The 18,207-nt window shown below is 46.5% G+C and overlaps 1 protein-coding gene across 4 annotated transcripts in view; it reads left to right on the top strand.

Moving 5' to 3' along the window:
* FBXW11 (F-box and WD repeat domain containing 11) overlaps positions 1 to 16,869 on the top strand; it is a 70,151-nt gene extending 53,282 nt beyond the window's left edge. For all 4 annotated transcript variants that reach the window (XM_064161650.1, XM_064161648.1, XM_064161652.1 and 1 more), the window contains 8 exons: positions 3,682 to 3,819; positions 4,771 to 4,889; positions 5,904 to 6,153; positions 6,957 to 7,075; positions 8,144 to 8,254; positions 9,174 to 9,252; positions 10,654 to 10,842; positions 14,330 to 16,869. In XM_064161650.1, coding sequence (XP_064017720.1) covers positions 3,682 to 3,819; positions 4,771 to 4,889; positions 5,904 to 6,153; positions 6,957 to 7,075; positions 8,144 to 8,254; positions 9,174 to 9,252; positions 10,654 to 10,815 — 978 coding nt within the window. In that variant the 3' untranslated portion in view covers positions 10,816 to 10,842; positions 14,330 to 16,869. The remainder of the gene's footprint in view (positions 1 to 3,681; positions 3,820 to 4,770; positions 4,890 to 5,903; positions 6,154 to 6,956; positions 7,076 to 8,143; positions 8,255 to 9,173; positions 9,253 to 10,653; positions 10,843 to 14,329) is intronic.
* Positions 16,870 to 18,207: the final 1,338 nt, after the last annotated feature.

Here is an 18,207-nt window from a genome sequence, read left to right as displayed (position 1 = left end):
CATCCAATCTAAATCTTCTCTGATTTCAAACTATTGACTTCTATCCTATCACTGCATGCTTTTGTAAACAGTCCCTTTGCAGCTTTCTTGTAGGCCCCCTTCAGGTACTGGGAGGGCTCTATTAGGTCTCTCTGGAGGCTACTCTTCTCCAGGCTGAACAACCCCATCTCTTTCAGCCTGTCCTAGTAGCAGAGGTTCTTCAGCCTCATGATCATTTTGGTGGCTTTTCTCTGGACCCACTCAAATAGCTTCATGTCTGTCCTGCCTTGAGGGCTCTGGAGCAGCATGCAGTGTTCTAGGTAAGGTCTCACCAGAGCACAGGGAGTAGACTCCTCTCTCTCCATCTGCTGGCCATGCTGCTTTTTGTGCAGCCCAGAATGCCATTGGCCTTATGGGCTGCAAGCTGATACTGTCTGCTCATATTCAGCTTCTCACCCACCAGCACCCCCAAGTCCTTTTCTTCAGGGCTGCTCTCAGTCTCCTCATCCCTCAGTCTGTATTGATATCGAGGGTTGTCCCAGCCTAGGTGCAGGACCTAGTGCTTTACCTTGTTGAACCTCATGAAGTTCTCAGCCCACCTCTCCAGCCTGTCCAGGTCCTTCTGGATGCCATCTCATGCTTCAGTCTTATCAACCACACCACTCAGCTTGGTATCATCTGCAAACCTGCTGAGGGTGCACTCAATCCTGCTGTTCGTAGCATTGAAGATGGTATTAAACAGCACTGGTCCAAATTGAAGACTCTGGAAGGACACCACTGGTCACCTGTCTCCATCTGGACATCACACTGTTGACCACTACCCTTTGGATGCAGTCATCCATCCAATTCCTTATCCACTGGACAGTCCACCTATCAAATCTGTATCTAGTCAGCTTAGAGACAACAATGTTGTGGAGACTGTGTCAAAGGCTCTACAAAAGCCCAGCTAGGTGATACCTGCTGATCTTCTTTTGTCCACTGAATGAGGGTTTGGATTTGATCTGCCCCTGGTGTAAGTGCCTGGTGCTTCAGGAGAAACCCCAAGTACAGAACAGATCTGTGTGTTCCTTTCTTTTTGTCTGCCCCATTTGCAGGAGAACTGTGTATTCAGAGGGAACAGAAGCTCCTTGCTTTATGAGATTAAGATAAACCCACTTGTGCTGCAATAACATTCACAAGGCTGAAATGCAGTTTTCAGCCAAGGAGCTGAACACAGTGTACATTATCAAGTGGGAAGAAATCCCTATTCCTAGAAGATTATCCATAACCCTTCCAACGTGTAGTTAATGTTCCAACTGTTAATCCAGATGAATTGCATCTCTCTTGGTTTTTTTTACTGTACATCTTTGTACCAGCAACATATTCTGGCAGGGTCAAGGCTTGGCTATACCTCTGCAGCTTGGACTACTTTGTGTGTGTACTTTTCTCTCTAAATGCCTTTTTTTAAAATCCATTTCTACATTTCTTCAGCTGCCAAATGGCTTTCCTGCTGTGGCAGATGCTTTGGCTTGGTGCTTGGTCTTTATCCCTTGGATGTCCAGGTTTTGCTGATTGTGCAGCGTTTGTCAGCTCCTTGCTGCTGTTGCTCCAGTGAGCTTTTAGAAAATGTGAAAAATGTTTGTTCTGTGTTTGTGAGCTGAGGAGATGGTGTTCTGCAGCTTCTTCTAATTACCAGCCTATCAGAGGCAGTTATCTTGGAGACTTTGAGGGGCTTTCTGGAAAATATAGCCATAGAGGTTGCATGTGTTAGGTTTAGGCCTGGTGCCATAAATATGCAAATAAATCGTGGGGCTTTTCATTACTTGGTCACAACAACCCTATGGATGCTCCAGACTTGGGGCAGAGTGGCTGAAAAGCCTCCCAGCAGGGAAAGACCTCAGGATGTTGGTCAACAGCCAGCTGACCATGAGCCAGTATGTGCCTAAGAAGGCCACCAGCCTTGCCCTGAATCAGCAGGCCACCAGCATCCTGGCCTGTATCAGCAACAGTGTGACCAGCAGGAGCAGGGCAGGGATCATCCTCCTGTACTCATCACTCTTGAGGCTACATCTTGACTATTGGCTTCAACTTTGGCCCCTCGCTCTAAGGACATAGAGGTGCTGAAGCAGGGCAGAGAATGGCAATGAAGCTGGCAAAGGGTCTGGTGAGGAGCAGCTGTGGAGCCTGGGGAGGCTGAGGGGAGACCTTCTGGCTCTCTCTAACTCCCTGAAAGGAGATAGGAGCGAGGTGGGTGTTGGTCTCTTCTCCCCAGTAACAAGTGATAGGACAAGAGGAAATGGCCCCTAGTTGCACTAGGGGAAGTTTAGATTGGACATTAGAAGAGACTTCTTCACTGGAACAGGCTGCCCAGGAAGGCGATTGAATCCCATCCTTGGAGGCATTTTGGGGGTGCTGAGGGACGTGGTTTAGCACCAGACTGGGTAGAGTTAGATAATGGCTGGACTCTTAAGGTCTTAAGGGTGTTTCTCAGCCAAAACAATTCTGTGTTTCTATGATCATTGGCTCCCTGGTGCTTGTAACAGTCCATAAAACACAGCAATTCCTTCCTCACCCTTTCTACGTGCATGCCTACCTACTCAGCCTATACACAATGTATTAAGATATCTCCTGGAAGGAGGCTACAGATGGAGCCTTTTGCTAACTGGGCTATCCAGTAACAACCAGAAGTTTCCTACAGGCAGCAGCTTTCATGTGGTTGCCAGTATTGTATTAAACATGTTCCTTTTCAGAGGGTCCTCCAGGTCGCCCACCCACTCAGCCTATTCAGTCATCTAAAATAATGTTATTTCTCTATACCTCCACATCTGTTTTCACTCTGTTGCCAGTTGAAATGCTGCTGTACGTTCTCTGTGTACCGTGGCCACTTTCCCAGCCCATTGAACGTTTACTCAGTGTAAGGGGATTTTACAAGGGCTTGGAAAACAGCGAGTATTTTCCCACAGTAGCCACGCTGTATAGTGCCTAAATGCATTGACAGCTCCTCACAGGATTGAACTGTGCACCTGCATGGCACTCACAGCTGCCACCTAAATGAGAAACTCAAGTGTTGTCTGCAGCCAGCATTGTCTTAAGTAGCTTCCTATAGTGAACTTATAGAATCCTAGAATGATTTGGGTTTGAAGTGACCTCCAAAGGTCACCTAGCCCCCCTGCAGTCAGCAGGGACATCCTCCACTAGGTCAGGTCGCTCAGAGCCTTCTCCAGCCTGACCTTGAGTATCTCCAGGGGTGCTCTGGTGCCTGTGTGGGAAGTTGGAAAGCATCCCAACCTGTGTAGGTACTGCGAGTGTTGGCCTGGAGGTCTCTGCATGGATTGCTGTTATCACCACCTTATCCAAAATGCCAACCTTGGTAGTCTTGTAAGTAACAAAGATGGTTAAAGCGTTGCAATCATCTTGGTTCTGCTGTGCAGCACTTAGTGACTTTTTAAGCTGTTAGCTCAGTTTCCTTAGAAATATCCCTTAGGAGCAAAATGTTGAGATTTGCACTTCCATACATTTTAAGGGGGGCAAAAATTAAGTTTGGGTTACTTGAAATCTTCAGTTGTATTGTTGCCAGATTTTAAGGAGGGGAAAAAAAAAGATACAAGAAAGTTTTGTATGACTTCAGCTGCAGAAATGGTGTGTGTGAAGGCAGAGAGGTTGCTGTGTGTGTGTTGGAAGAGTCCTACTCAAGGCTAACTCCTGCTTGTCTCCCCCCGTCAGACTATAGAATCGAACTGGCGATGTGGGCGACACAACTTGCAAAGGATCCAGTGCCGCTCGGAGAACAGCAAAGGTGTCTACTGTTTACAGTATGATGATGAGAAGATTATCAGTGGCCTACGAGATAACTCCATTAAGGTAAACACCATTGTCAGTCTTCTCCCTAGAGACAAGGGGGTGATTCTGCCTTGCAAAGCCTGGCTGCATCTGTTTCCTTGGGCGCTTTTGTCTTCATGGGATGCTATTTATCTGTGCAGGCTTTGTGAGGATGGGATGTCTTCTGCAGCCTGGCAGACCTCTCACTTGCACTTTGGAAAGTTTGGGAGCTGCCAGACACAGATCAGTGCCATTGATCACAGGGAAATGCTTGTGAAACCAGCGTTCATAGGTTCAGAATGGTTTGGATTGGAGGGGACCTTAAAGATCATCTAGTTTCAACACCTCTGCCATGGGTAGGGACACATTCCACTGCACCAGGTTGCTCAAGATGTCATCCAATCTGTCTTTGAACATCTCCATAGAAGCAGCTTCCACAACCTTCCAGGGCAGGCTTTTCTAGTGTTTGGCTTCAACCTCTCTGGGCAGCCTGTTCCAGGCCTCTGTCACCCTCACAGTGAAAAGGTTTTCCCTTATGTTTACCTGGAACCTCCTCTGCTCCAGCTTGCAGCTGTTGTCCCTTGTTTATCACTGGTCATCACTGAGCAGAGCCTGGCTCCCTCCTCCCAACACTGCCCTTCATATCTTTATAAACATATATGAGGTTGCTCCTCAGTCTCGTCTTGTCCAAGCTATGGAGACTCAGCTTCCTCAGCCTTTTCTCATAAAGATGTTCCACTCCCTTCAGCATCTTCATGGCTGGGCTCCTTGAAGCATTTCCTTGAAGTCCTTCTTGAACTGGGTTGCCCAGAACTGGATTTCCTGAAGCTGAAAAGGAGGATGGGCTCACTGATTGGTCAGGGTCATAACCACCTCTGACTTCTTCCTGCTAGCTCTAGTTTTCTTCCTTCCTTTGCAGCTGTGATAATGTTAAAGTCTTGGATCCACATTCCTGATGTTGGTAATTCATTTATACTTCTTGTCTTTAAACAGATCTGGGACAAAACAAGCTTGGAATGTTTGAAAGTATTAACAGGACATACTGGCTCGGTTCTTTGTCTGCAGTACGATGAGAGAGTCATTGTAACTGGATCTTCAGATTCTACAGTGAGGTGAGTGTATAAGGGTTTGTAGAGAAGTCATTTGAGTATCTGGGCTGGGAATAGTTACAGTAACCTCTAAATATCAGTGAGCACCTTTAACAAAGCATCAATTTCAAGTTTGAGGCTTTTGTTTGGTTTTGTTTCTTCTTTTCAAATATGATTTTTGTGTTTGGGTTTTTTTGTGTTAAGGATTTTGTAGAACTATGACTCAGGTAATTCAAGGCATGTCCTGAAGTTGTAGAATAGCTGGTGGCCAGCTATGGAATATTTCCTTCAGTTTGGGTTTCTTCTAGTGCCTTCTGACATTTCTCTTGACTAGTGCCAGAGTATTTGGTATACATGGAGCATTGTCTGCAGTTGTGATGATGGAGTTTAAATGCTTTTATGAATGTAATGGTTGGGAAATGTCAGTGTAAAGACACTTGGGTACAGCTCAGTTGAACAGCCTTGTCTCTTTTAGTGTCACTTCTTGGTGTCTTGCATTGATACATCAGTACCCATTTCTACAAAGTGAAGAGCAGAGCTCAACACCCTTCAAGTTCTAATTCTAAATTAGTGTAACTTTCACTTCATGTAAGCAGTAGGTAGCTCCTGGGGGCGCTGCATCCCAGCTGCTACTGGCATGTGTGAAACTTACATGAATGATGTTAAACTGGAGAAAAAAACAAATAAACATATTTGCTAGCATTTGTTGTGGTCTGTCCAATCAATTTATACATCATACAAGGTTTAGTCACCTGGAAGAGTTGTGGAATTGCTAAGCAGCAATTCGTCCTGGCTCTGGTCCCAGCGTAGGCAGTTCCTGGCCTAGCGGTTCACTGTTGTTAATTGTTGCTTACAAATCTGAGAGGCAAACAAGTATACTTCTCTCAACTCCCATCCTCCTGCCTTTCTCAAACCCAGAGAGGTGTTACATAATCAGAGAGCCCTCTATTCAGGGTAACAGCAGCCTTGTTCATGTTTCACTTTGCACCATGCCCAGCCACCACCCTTCCTTGGCAATAAACCCCTTTTCTGTTGCAGAGTGTGGGATGTAAATACAGGTGAAGTTCTGAACACCTTGATTCATCACAACGAAGCAGTGCTTCATTTGAGATTCAGCAATGGCTTGATGGTGACGTGCTCAAAGGACAGATCAATTGCTGTTTGGGATATGGCATCACCAACTGACATCACCCTGCGCCGTGTCTTAGTTGGCCATCGTGCTGCTGTCAACGTGGTGGACTTCGATGACAAGTACATTGTGTCAGCATCAGGGGACAGGACCATTAAAGTGAGTTGAGAGCTCTCATATAGGTTGGACCTTAAGACTGACTCTGACTCTAATCTGATTTTAAGGGATATTCTTACCTATTAAGGTAGAAAATCACAGAATGTTAGGGGTTGGGAGGGACCTTGAGACTTCAACCAGTCCAGCACTCCCTGCCAGAACAGGTCACACAGGAGTGCATCCAGGCAGGTTTTGAAAGTCTCCAGAGAAGGAAACTCCACAACTTCTTTGGGCAGCCTGCCTCAGGGCTGTGTTGCCCCCAAAGGGAAAAAGTTTTCCTGTATGTTGGGGTGGAACCTCCTCTGTTCCATCTTGCAGCCCTTGCCCCTTGTCCTACCATTGGACATCACTGAGCAGAGCCTGGCTCTGTCCTCCCATCACTGCCTTTCACCTCTTTAGAAACATGAATGAAGTCACTCTTCAGTCTCCTCTTATCAAAGCTACAGAGCCCCAGCTCCCTCAGCCTTTCCTCATAAGGGAGATGTTCCATTCCCTTGAGCATCTTTGTGGCTGTGTGGTGGATTCTCAAGCAACTTCCTGAGGTCCTTCTTAAACTGAAGGTTCCAGAACTGGACACGATATTCCAGATACAGCCTCACTAGGGAAGAGTAGAGGGGGGAGCAGAACCTCTCTCAACCTACTAACCACAGCCCTTCTAATACACCCCAGGATGAGTTTTCATTCCAGTTCTAGCAAAGGCTGACCTCAGACCTGTTCTGTCTGTGAGTTCCTCAGGGTTTCTGCTGGAACTCCAATGCCTTGTTTGGGTGTAATTCTGAGAGGAGCCTTTCTGTTGTGTCTCACAGGTCTGGAGCACAAGTACGTGTGAGTTTGTTCGCACTCTCAACGGGCACAAGCGTGGCATTGCATGCCTGCAGTACAGGGATCGACTAGTCGTCAGCGGCTCTTCAGACAACACCATTAGGTGGGTGCCCACCAGCTGCTGTTGGTGTGTAACAGCATGTGTGTGAGAACAGGGTTTCCTCTCACCTTAGGTGCTGGCCTGCACTGCTGCATCTGCAAAACTTCCTTACACATCATGCTTCTGGAGCAGATGATGTATGAATGAACTTTGTTTATCATTGATGTAAAGCTCAGTGCCCCACTTTTTCACACTGAGTTTCTTAATTGTTGCCGTGGTTTATCACCTTGGCTTCTGCTTGGAGAGGTAAAGAAAACTTTTCTCACTGTTTTTTGTCATTATGTTCTGAACTTTGAATCGTTGGTTTAAGCAAGTAGAAAAAATTTCCCAAGATAACTTGGTACACTGTCCTACCTTCACTTGGATGTGGTTTTCAGTGACTCAGTTTTGATACATAGAATCTCAGCATGGTGAGGTTGGAAGAGGTCTCTGGAGATCATCCACTCCAACCATCCTGCTAAAGCAGGGGCACCCACAGCAGCTTGCCCAGGATCAAAATGGCCAGGTGGGTTTGGAATCTCTCCAGAGGAGACTCCAGGACCTCTCTGGGCAGCCTGCTCCAGGACTCCAGTACCCTCACATCAAAGAAGTTTCTCCTGTTCAGGTGGGACCTCCTGGTTTCCAGGTTGTGCCTGTTGCACCTTGTCACTGTGCTCCACTGACCAGACCCCACCCTTCAGCTCTGGCTGAGCATTGAGCAGATTGCCTCTCAGGCTGCTCTTCTTCAGTGTCAGCAGCCCCAGGTCTCTCAGAGATGCCCACATTGATGCTCCTGGCCCCTCAGCATCTTTGGAGCCTCTGCTGGACTTTAGTAGTGCCCTGTGTCTCTTGGGGAGCACAGAGCTGGAGGCAGTACTCAGAACTGGACATAAAGCTTGGAGGTGGGCACAGTACTGAAACACAAACTTGTCTCTGAAGTGCATGCAAGGCACCCGTCCTCATTCTCATGCCTTTGAAGCCAGTGAGGTGCTGTCTGCCACAGAAGCCCACTCACTGCCATGCTTCCAGACCTGCAGGTGAGGTAGTGCTGAGCCTGCAGTGATCCAAGACTGTCTGCTCTGTTCTCTTAAGGCTATGGGACATTGAGTGTGGTGCCTGTTTAAGAGTATTAGAAGGCCACGAAGAACTGGTTCGATGCATCAGGTTCGACAACAAGAGGATTGTCAGTGGAGCCTATGATGGGTATGTTGCTGAAAGCAGTTTCTAAACATTCCTAGCAAAGCATTGTCTGAGCCTCTGAGCTTTGTGCTCCCTTCTGGAGGAGTTATCTCCTGATTTGACTTAGAGATAAGTATTTCACCGAGTGCATTTCCATGCAGCAGGCTGTAAAAAAGTAGCCTAGAAACTGCTTTTTTGGTGCTGTGTAGCACACTGCTCAGTTGTGTTACCACTCAAATGTGACTTTCAAACTTTTGTTGGCTGAGGTGACATTTCTTTGTTTCTTCCCTCAGGAGTCAATCCCTTGTGCTTAGAGCAATTTAGGCTGTTTTTTGTACGACAGCAGCACAAAAAATGTCTGCCATGAGCACAGTTGTATCTGGTGAGGCTCTTGGAAGTCTTCAGTGATGATTTCTGTTGGGTTGAGGGCAGGAGCCCTGCCATCAGCATTCCTGATGTGCTCAGTTGGCCAGTGTTCAGTGGACACACACAGCTTACAGCCACGGCCAAAGCCTCCCTTTCTTTCTCTGCCTGATTAATGCTTGAAGCAAGCAGCAGTTACTGAAAGCAACTCTTGAACTGTACATGCCTCTAGCCTTCTGTTAGGGTTTAGTGTCCCACTGGGGCTGTCAAACCCAGCCTATTTCCCACTGGAACGTCACTGTGAGCTTTTGAGTTCCTCTGCATTTCCAGAGTAGCTTGTGTATACTTAGTCTCCCATATAACCAACCCATTGGTCCATTCACTCTGCTGCTAAAAAGGAAACCCAAACCCGCCTGTGTTTTACCAGATTTAGTATTTTACCAAAGACAGATCTAACATTTTGCTTAATCCTGATGAACCAGCAGGGGAAATCTGGAATGTTCTCCATTGCTTGAGGTGTTTCTTTTGTGCTTATCCTTGAAATAAGACTTTCTATTAACCTTCTGGTTTTCTTTTATAGCAAAATTAAAGTTTGGGACTTGCAAGCTGCTCTTGACCCTCGTGCCCCAGCAAGTACATTATGCTTGCGTACGTTGGTGGTATGTAAAGTTAATTCATTTGAGGTTATCTCAGATCTTTTGGTTGGGAGTGAGAAGCATTTTGTTACTTGGTAGTGGGCTGAGAATCTCAGGATGTTTTATAAAGCTTGGGCTGCTGCTTATGCTGAGAATAAAGAAGAAAAAAAAACCACATGAATGATTTAGAGTTGAGCTTAAAAGAAAGATCGAGATTTTCTAGTCATTCTGGTTACTGGTGTGTTTCCCTGATATCAGTGTACTTTAAATTTCCTCATATTAAAAAGAGGGGATGAATCTTGTGAACCTTTCCCAGACCTTTCTCCTAAACCTTCAGTTAGAGAGGAAGAGATGTGGAGAGGAGAAGGGATGGTTGAGTTCAATGGATTATCCTGTTATTTGCAGTCACTTCACAGGGCTGTCAGTGATAGTTTTCTTTGTAAATAAGGGAGTTGATTTATGACAATTGACTTAATTAAAAATAGACTGAGAAAATTAGTTCATTGTTTAAAAAGAATGAAATGTGTGTTTACTGTGGGGGTCAGTTTGACAAGCTGGTAGCAACCCAAAGTTATTGACTGCATGTGATGGTAACTGTCTTACTCAGCCTGTGCTTGACCTTTCCAACACCTAAAGAAGTGCTTTCATGGCCAGAAATGCTTCTCATTTTTCTTGCTGTCCAGTAGTTTTTGCAGAGAGGTGAGATCTAACTCTTCCTTCATTCCATCTGAATAGGATGTATTTAGTTGTACTGACAGAGCTGATTCTTCTGCTGTGGGCATTCTGTAGCTCAGGTCACTGTCTGGAGATCAGTGTGACAGCTTTGGTTAGTTCTCTAACTAAAAAAAGCAGTGTGCTGCTTTTAATTTGATAGAAAATGCCTAAGCAGGACAAAGAAGAGAACTTTTCATGTGTCTCTTAGTCCCATTTTGAGATTCCTTGGAAGAGCCAATGGAGCATAAACTCCTCCAGCTCCCTTTCTGTGGCAGCCTTTGAGCACAGTCACCCTGACTCATAAGTCAGCCTTCATCTTGGGTGAAGCTCTGATGTGGTGTATCAGGGCCGTGCAAAACCAGAGTCAGCAGCAGTGCCAAACATGAGTCTTATGTAAGAGGAGAGTCCTAGCAGGCTGTCAGTGCCAGCTAGCCCTCCAAAGTGCTGCTGCCTCTTGGCTTTCATCACCTCAGGCTGGCCCTGCCGGGGAAGGCCATAGGCTTTACAAGCCCTGCATCTGTGAGCCATGTGTTCTGCTGCAAAAAGCTGCAGAAGCAACTTTGCTTAAGCTCGAGTGTAATTAGAACTCCAGGTTTATTAACCAGCACACCAGGGGTTGGACACAGCCTTCTGTGTCCAGATACCCCTGTGAGTACCACTGAAACGTTTGCCTCCTCTTGCCTTGCTCACTTGGTTTTGTGTTGCTCGCAGGAACATTCGGGACGTGTCTTTAGACTCCAGTTTGATGAGTTTCAGATCATCAGTAGTTCCCATGACGATACAATTCTGATTTGGGATTTCTTAAACGTGCCACCCAGTGCCCAGAATGAGACCCGCTCTCCATCTAGAACATACACTTACATCTCCAGATAACAGTCTGCACTTTACTGCCCTCAGAAGGTGAGTCTCCCTCTTACTGGATCTACTACAAGCATCGGCACTTATCTCTCTGCCTGCAGTTTGCCTTTGTCAAAATAAGCAGCTGATGTTAGAGAAGAGCAGGTTTAGACTGGGTGTCAAGAACAAGCTCTTTCCTGTGAGCGTGCTGGAACACTGCAACAGGTTGCCCAGGGAGGTATTTGATGTCCCAACCCCAGAGATACTCAAGGAAAGGCTGGGCAAGACTCTGAGCAACCTGATCTAGTGGAAGCTGCCATTGCAGTGAGGTTGGCCTAGATGAGCTTTGGAGGTCCCTTCCAACCCAAAGCATTCTATGATTCTATGTTTTCCTTAAGGAAATAAAAGCTATTTGTGCCACTTCTTTAAACCATCTGATCTTTGTATGGTCATGCTTCATCTTACAAACCTTGTCATGTTATCTCATCCCTTTCTATGATCCCTCCTGTGTAGAATTGGGTATTTATGGGAAGTTATTAACAACATTCTTTGGACTTAAGCAGGCTTGATGTATTGCACAGGTGTTCAGTCAGAACCTCCCATCACTCTTGATGCTTTGTAACGGGCATTGTAGTGCATCTGTAGTCAGCTGGGCATGCACAGACTTTGACGGGTGCTCATCAGAAATGAGCTCTTTGGTGATGGCCACAAATGGCAGGGAAAGCTTTCAGAAGTGAAGGTTGCAGCCTGTTGGGCAGTGTGACATCTCAGAGCTGTCAGAAATGGTGCACATGAACTCCACCTGGTTTGTTTCCACTTCTCTGCCAGTCATCTTTGCTTAGCTCATGAAGCACAGTGGGTGAAAGCTCTGCTGTAGACCTGCTTATTAGGACAGGAGACTCTTTTCCTTTTGTCATCTGCACTGCTGCCAACGTTTGCACTTCAAACTATAAACAGCTGCAAATGCTGGGACTTGGAGACGTAGGAACTGCCCTACCAAAGCACAGGGTGGTCACACCTCTCTCCAGGGACTATCTCTGCCAGCACCAAGACTGGATGCTTCCAAGGATGGGGAGACACCACAGCAAGAAGAGTTGGGAGTACCATTGCTCCAATGGGAAGGATCTATTTTATTTAAGAAGATAATGAGTATTTCCTAAACATCATAGGAAAAGCTTTCCCTGTCTTTACATGAACAGAGATCTCGATTGTCTGTCTGTTTAGGTGGCAATCAGTCCTTCAGATTTTTCTGCTCCTCCTGTAGATCTCTGCTTCTGGTTAGGAAACACCTTTCCTTGCAAAGACAAAGAATCCCAGCATGGTGGGGGTCTGAAGATCACCTAGTCCACCCTACCTGCTAAAGCAACATTGGTCAGGTTTGCAATCTCTCCAGAGAAGGAGACTCCGCAGCCTCTCTGGGCAAGCCTGCTCCAGGGCTCCAGCACACTCACACCAGAAAGGTTTCTGCACATACATAGATGGAACCTCTTGGGTTCCAGTTTTTCCCATTGCCCTTTGTCCTGTCACTGGGCACCACTGCAAAGCCACACTTTGCTTCTTTGAGACACTGGCTCTTAAAGATGAATTTTCTCTCACCTGTCAGTGTTCTTTGGGAAAGCATTGGCTGCTTTTCCTACCAGCTGAACTCCTGCTCATTTAAACAAAAAAGGCCAGGATAACATACTCTCTGGGAATGACACTTGGATCTGTTGGCTCTGTGTTGTAACAGGGTCAAAGCAAAAAGCTGTCTTCTGAACCAGCCCATGACATTAGGTAGAAGTCTCACACACAGACTGGTGTGCAGAGTCACACCTGTTGATCTCTGGAGGTCCTTTCTAAGCCCTAACATTCTGTGATTCTGTACAACCAAAGCCATGCAGACCTCCATATCCTGGGAGCTGTTGGGCTGGGAGTGACAGTTCCTTAGTAATTATTCCCTATGTGGGGCGAGATGCTGTGGTGTCACTTTTTGACAGGTTTGTCTGACTTCAGAAGCCATAACCTATAAATCTACAGAAAATCGTGGTCAAGCAGCTAGTATTTCACTGTGACATTTAATGAAACAGGTTTTCTGTGCTTTCAGACAGGATGGCTTCTGAAGTCTGCAGCAGCCCTCTGCACTGTTTCACAGGGCTTGCAATGTGACGCCTCTTCAGAGCCGATGGTTTCTGACAGTCCTGGCAGTTGGCTGCCAGAGTTTTATTGCTTTCTGTTGAATTCCTCCTGTTTATTGTAACACGATAAAAATTGTTACCATATGATAGTCTAATATTGTTGTATTAAGCACTAGGCCTTGGGCTGGGGGAAGGGGAGTGAAGGGGAAGTGCCTAAAGATGTTTTAACCTTTGGTGGGAATTTCTCATCAGAAGGAGGGAGCTTCTCCTCAGGCCTTAAAAATGGTTTGGGAAGGTGGTGTGGCAGGTAAAAAATCACAGTTCAGGTTTAGTTACGCTAAGAACTTGCACTGGCTTCAAGCTAATAATGCATAGAGTCATAGACTGGTTTAGGTTGGAAGGGACCTCAAAGATCACCTAGTTCAAATCCTCTGCCATGGGCAGGGGCACTTTCCACTAGAGCAGGTGCTCAAGGCCTCATCCAATCTGGCCTTGAACATCTCCAGGGAGGAGACATCCACAACCTCCCTGGGCAACCTGTGCCAGTGTCTCCCCACCCTCACTGTCAATAATTTCTTCCTAATCTCCAGTCTGAATCTCTCCTTTTGCAGCTCAAAGCCATTCCCCGCTGTCCTATCACTACAAGCCCTTGTAAAAAGTCGCTCCCTGGCTTTTTTGTGGCCCCTTTTGGGTCCTGGAAGGCTGCTCTAAGGTTTCCTTGGACCCTTTTCTTCTCCATCCTGAACAGCCCCAACTGTTTCAGCCTGTCCCATAGGAGAAGTGCTCCATCCCTCTGATCATCTTCCTGGCCTCCTCTGGAACCTCTCCAGCAGTTCTGTGTCCCTCTTGTGCTGAAGTCATACAGCTGAAAAAGGGAACTGAAATCTAAAACTATTGGAGTTTTTTGTTTGCTTTCTTCAAAACTCGCGTGTTAAAGCAACTGAAGTGCACCCTATGCTGAGCTGGCTCCTCTGCAGTGTGGAGAGGAAAGTAGCATCATGCTGCTGTGTGCAGGTACGTGGCATTCAGCATGGAGCCAGACCAGCTGGGGGTCCACTTTACAGTCCCCAGCAGGGGTTTTGATTCTTACTATACATAAGCAAACTGCCAAGCTGTAGGTGACCCCAAGGGGCTAGTGCCATTGAGAGTTTTGCCTTTCAGCTGAATTCAGACCATGTTTCACCACAAAGGCAGCGTTCTGGTGGTGGCGTAGCCCTCCTTGAAGGAAGAGCTTGTGGCACAGAAGGAGGTGCTTACCACCAAGCATGTTCTTAGTGCCTCAGAGAAGAGTGGCACCCTTACAGGTTTTTCTTCCCCTTTAGTTTCATCCTGCAGTGTAGAAGGTTGGTGTGGTGATGACCTCCTCCAGATGTCTCCAAATGGTGCTTTGTGATTTCTGTCTTCTGTCACTTCAGCATCTCTTTTGTCTTTTTCAGGGTTTCACAGTCTGAACTACTGGATTTTTGGCTACTACATGCCTGAAGATGTTGATTGACAGTTAAAGTCAAAATTGGTTCTAGATGCTGTGTTAGATGCAAAGCAGCACAATTCTATATCTAAATTTCTTACTCTTTCCTGCTCTCAGTGGTCATCTTTGAATTTACTACAAATTCACTGACTTCGAGTAGATGAATTTCAGAAGCCTTCCCTTCCCTGCAGTGAGAAATCCAAAGCTTCACATGTAAATTGTCCGTAGAAACTGAACTCTGATGGCTTGTTTTTCAGAAATAAATCAGAAGTCAAGAAAGGACTTGGCCTAATTTATATTGCTTTGCACTTTTGTCTGACTTTAAAGAGAAAAAAAAAAACCTAAACCAACAACAACAACCAACAAACATTCTCCAATGAAATTTGGGTGCCAAACACATGCCCAGAATGTACAGAGCTTTGCTTTCCAAGTCACCGTTGTCCTTTAGACTTTACTCTCATGCCAGATCCAGAGCCTGGTTGGTTTGGTAGGAGCATACCTTGGACTCTTAGAAATATTTCTGAATTGCTCAGTAATATTTTCTTTTTGGATGACAGTTTACTTGTTTCTGCACCAAGAGTTTCTTTTCAAAGGAGAGATTCCCTGTAATGAATTCAGGCTAGGTTATCTGAACTAGTTGTGTAGCACTGTCTTTCCCTTTGCCCTGTGCTCTCTACTCCAGCCGTCCTGCGCTTCCCGGCGTTTGGTAGAGCAAAGGCTCCCCATGTGTGCTTGCCTCACTTCCAGCCCTCTGTGAGCATGTAGATATGATGTACATATAACAGCACAGCCTCTGGGACTGGCTCGGGACCCCCTGACACTACACACCAATGCCAAACCTGGTGGCACTTGGCAGCAGGATCTTCTCGCTCCTGACGCTGCAGGGGCTCCTGTGAGTTGCCCAGACCTGTTCTCTGCGGAAGGAGGTTTTCAGTATTCCTTAGGATTTTTTTTTTAATGGGAACTACATATTTTAAACTGTAATTTCTAAACTTTTTAAGAATTAAAAATGTGTTTAATTTATGTTCTGTATCTTATATTTTTGTGCCGCAGTATTTACAGATGTCTTTCCTTCAACACCAGCTGATGTCCTTCTCTAGCATTAGTTTGGCTGCTCAGTGGAGAAGACACCATGGGCCAAAGTTCAAGTTATTTATGTTTGATCTGTAACACTTTGGTGTGGTGGAGTGGAGGTGCCTCAAGTCAACGCCCTGGTTCCCATGCTGATGGCCACGCTAAGTAGTTGTCTGTAGCTGGCAGCTGTGACTGTGTTACGATGTCCTGGTCACCGTTCCTCTTCAGAGGCATGCTTCACTTGGGAGGTCCCAGCAGTGTCTCCTGACACTGGCATGGTGTCCCCTCTAATTTCTGTGGTGACACAAACCCTGCTGCATTTTTCTGCTGCCAGAGCGGGATGTGGGTCAGTGCAGACGTGGGTGTTTCACCTGCATCAGCTGCACGTGGTGGCGGCTTCCCTTTAATGCTCCAGCCAAGCGTGGCGTGAGTTTGGCCGGTTTTCCTGGCACAGAAGTGTATCCTCATTCCTCTGCTCCTCTGTACCCTCTGTGGGTTTTTTTGCTTTTTGGGTTTTGTTGGGTTTTTGTTTGTGTTTCCCCCCCTCTGGCAGCACTTTCTCGGGTTTGTGCTTTCCCTTTTGCAGTCAGAGGGTGAGGGATGCCCGGCTGCCGAGGGGCGGTACCGGTGGAACACATCCACCTCTGTCTCCAGCAAATCCAGGGAGAGTGCTCACCAACCTCTTGCAGGAGAGTGACTTAAGGCTTCCTCCTCTTCACCCTTCACATTGAGAGAGGTGTTGGGATCAGTGTTGAACCTCAACTCCCACTTAGACGTTCCTCTGACAATATTTATTTCACGGAGATGACCGAATGTGACGAAGTTCTGAAGATGACAGGCACGCTCCCGAGCGTGATCCAGCAGATCACTTTTTTGGTAAGCTTGGCAGTAGTTCGTGAAGTGTCTTACTTTTACCCTTCTCATCTAATAGCTTTAATATTAAACTGTTTAAGAAGAAGAAGATCTGCCGCAGCCCTGAAGAAAACAAGAAGAAGAGGTCTCTTTGTGTCCGAAGAGCGGAGTCCTTCCCTTCAATGCATGTGTAAGATTGAAATTCCTGTTTTTCCTTGGGAGGTGATGGTATTGAACATGCAGTCGAAACTTTTGTGCTTTGTGTAACATAGCGGTGGACTTTTGTGATTGGCACCCAAGGAACGTGGCTCCTGGGATTCATGGTAGTGATCCTGGCTGCACCCTGGACTTTGTTTTGCTAACCATAATTGAGCAACTGTACATTACTGCGATATTAATGTTCGAAGCACTGGGATAGTCTAACTCTAACTTGTAATTATGTTTGCCAATTATCTGTTTGGAAAGTTGGTGTATGAACAGCTTCTTGGAACTGTTAAATTGTACAGATATCGTTCATGATCTAAAGCTTTGTACTGTGGAATGTGCTTAATAATAAAAAAAAAAAGGAAGTTTGAACTTAAATCTGTCGAAGAAGTGGCTAAGTGATGTCGGTGCTGTGCGCTGCTCACCGGGGACTGGTGCTGCCCAGCGTCCCTCAGGCTGGGTGCTGGTGCTGGCAGTGCCTTTCCCTGGTCACTCAGCAGCACCCAGCATAGGGCATGAAGCTACTGGGCCCCAAAGCATTTTGAGCCCAAAGCACGTCTGCTACGGCCCAGCTGCACATTCTGAGATGGCTTTTATCCCTCTGTTACTGCAGGCCTCGGGAGGATGTGGTGAAGGCCAGAGCTGAGGTGGTTCACCCATCTCAGAAGCACAGCTCCTCTGTGTCACATCAGCAGAGACCTCACAAAAAACTTGATTCTCAATTTAGCCAGAGTTTCAAATGCTCCTGCTCTCTTGGCTGCTAAGACAGGCATGTTCATGCCCTGAGCCCCCTGCAGAGAAAGGTCTCCCAGTGCTGGTTCTATCTCCAGAAAAGCTGCTTCCTGGGTTTTCTTTGTCCCAAGTTCTCATCCTTGCCCTCTATCCCCATGTCTGCTGTCAGCTCTCTGCGAGTTGAGTTCACTTTTAAATGATTTGTGAAGCTGCTGTTGCTGCCTGGTTCCTGAGTTGTTCAGTTCATCTCTGAACTGACCCTGCTGCTGCCTCATGTCACCAGCAGAAGATGTCTGGCCAGGATCTTGCTGGCTTGTCAAGGCCCAGGTGCAAGGGCAGCAAGGGGTGAAAATGTCTTGGTAAAGCATTGTCCTTCAAATTCCCTTCAGTGCTTGATCTGGCTTTGTATGCTGCCCATGGGCTCACCAGTCACCTGCTCTTGAAAGTGTTCTTAGTGAATTTGGAAGTTCTGAAATGCTTTTAAAGGTGCTGTAAATGGCGCTAAAAGCCTGGACAGCGTTCTGGCTAAGTGCTGGGGAGTTCAGTCTTCAGAATGCCTCTGAATGGCTTTTTATCTCTGGCCCATTCTGGCCCTGCACAGTCGTTTTTGAAGCACTGTTGCTGCTGCTCAGGCTGCAGCTTCAGGGAGAGCAAAGCCAGGAAACATTCATCACTTTCTGCCAGAAGTGCACTCTGAAAAGTGAACCCCTCAGAACCAACGGGTTGGGAGTGCCCTGCTGAGTATTGCTGCCCAAAAAAGCCATCCGGGCTCTGTGAGCTATCTGCTAAAATCTGGAGTGTAAACGTTGAGGTCAGACTTAGGAATTCCATCTTACCTGGGTGGCCTTGGGTTTGATTCTTTTGTTGGTTTTTTTTTGTTTTCCCCTTGCAGTTGTAGCTTATTTAACAATCATCTGTTAATTCCCACCAGAGGACTTCATAATGAAGTCGTGGAGGCACCTCTCTGCGGGTGCTCCCACCCAT

Source organism: Pogoniulus pusillus, chromosome 22, assembly GCF_015220805.1.
Source record: "Pogoniulus pusillus isolate bPogPus1 chromosome 22, bPogPus1.pri, whole genome shotgun sequence".
In the NCBI taxonomy this organism is placed as follows: Eukaryota; Metazoa; Chordata; class Aves; order Piciformes; family Lybiidae; genus Pogoniulus; species Pogoniulus pusillus.
The sequence above is the reverse complement of the archived record's forward strand: the minus strand, read 5'-3'. Positions and strand labels throughout refer to the sequence as shown.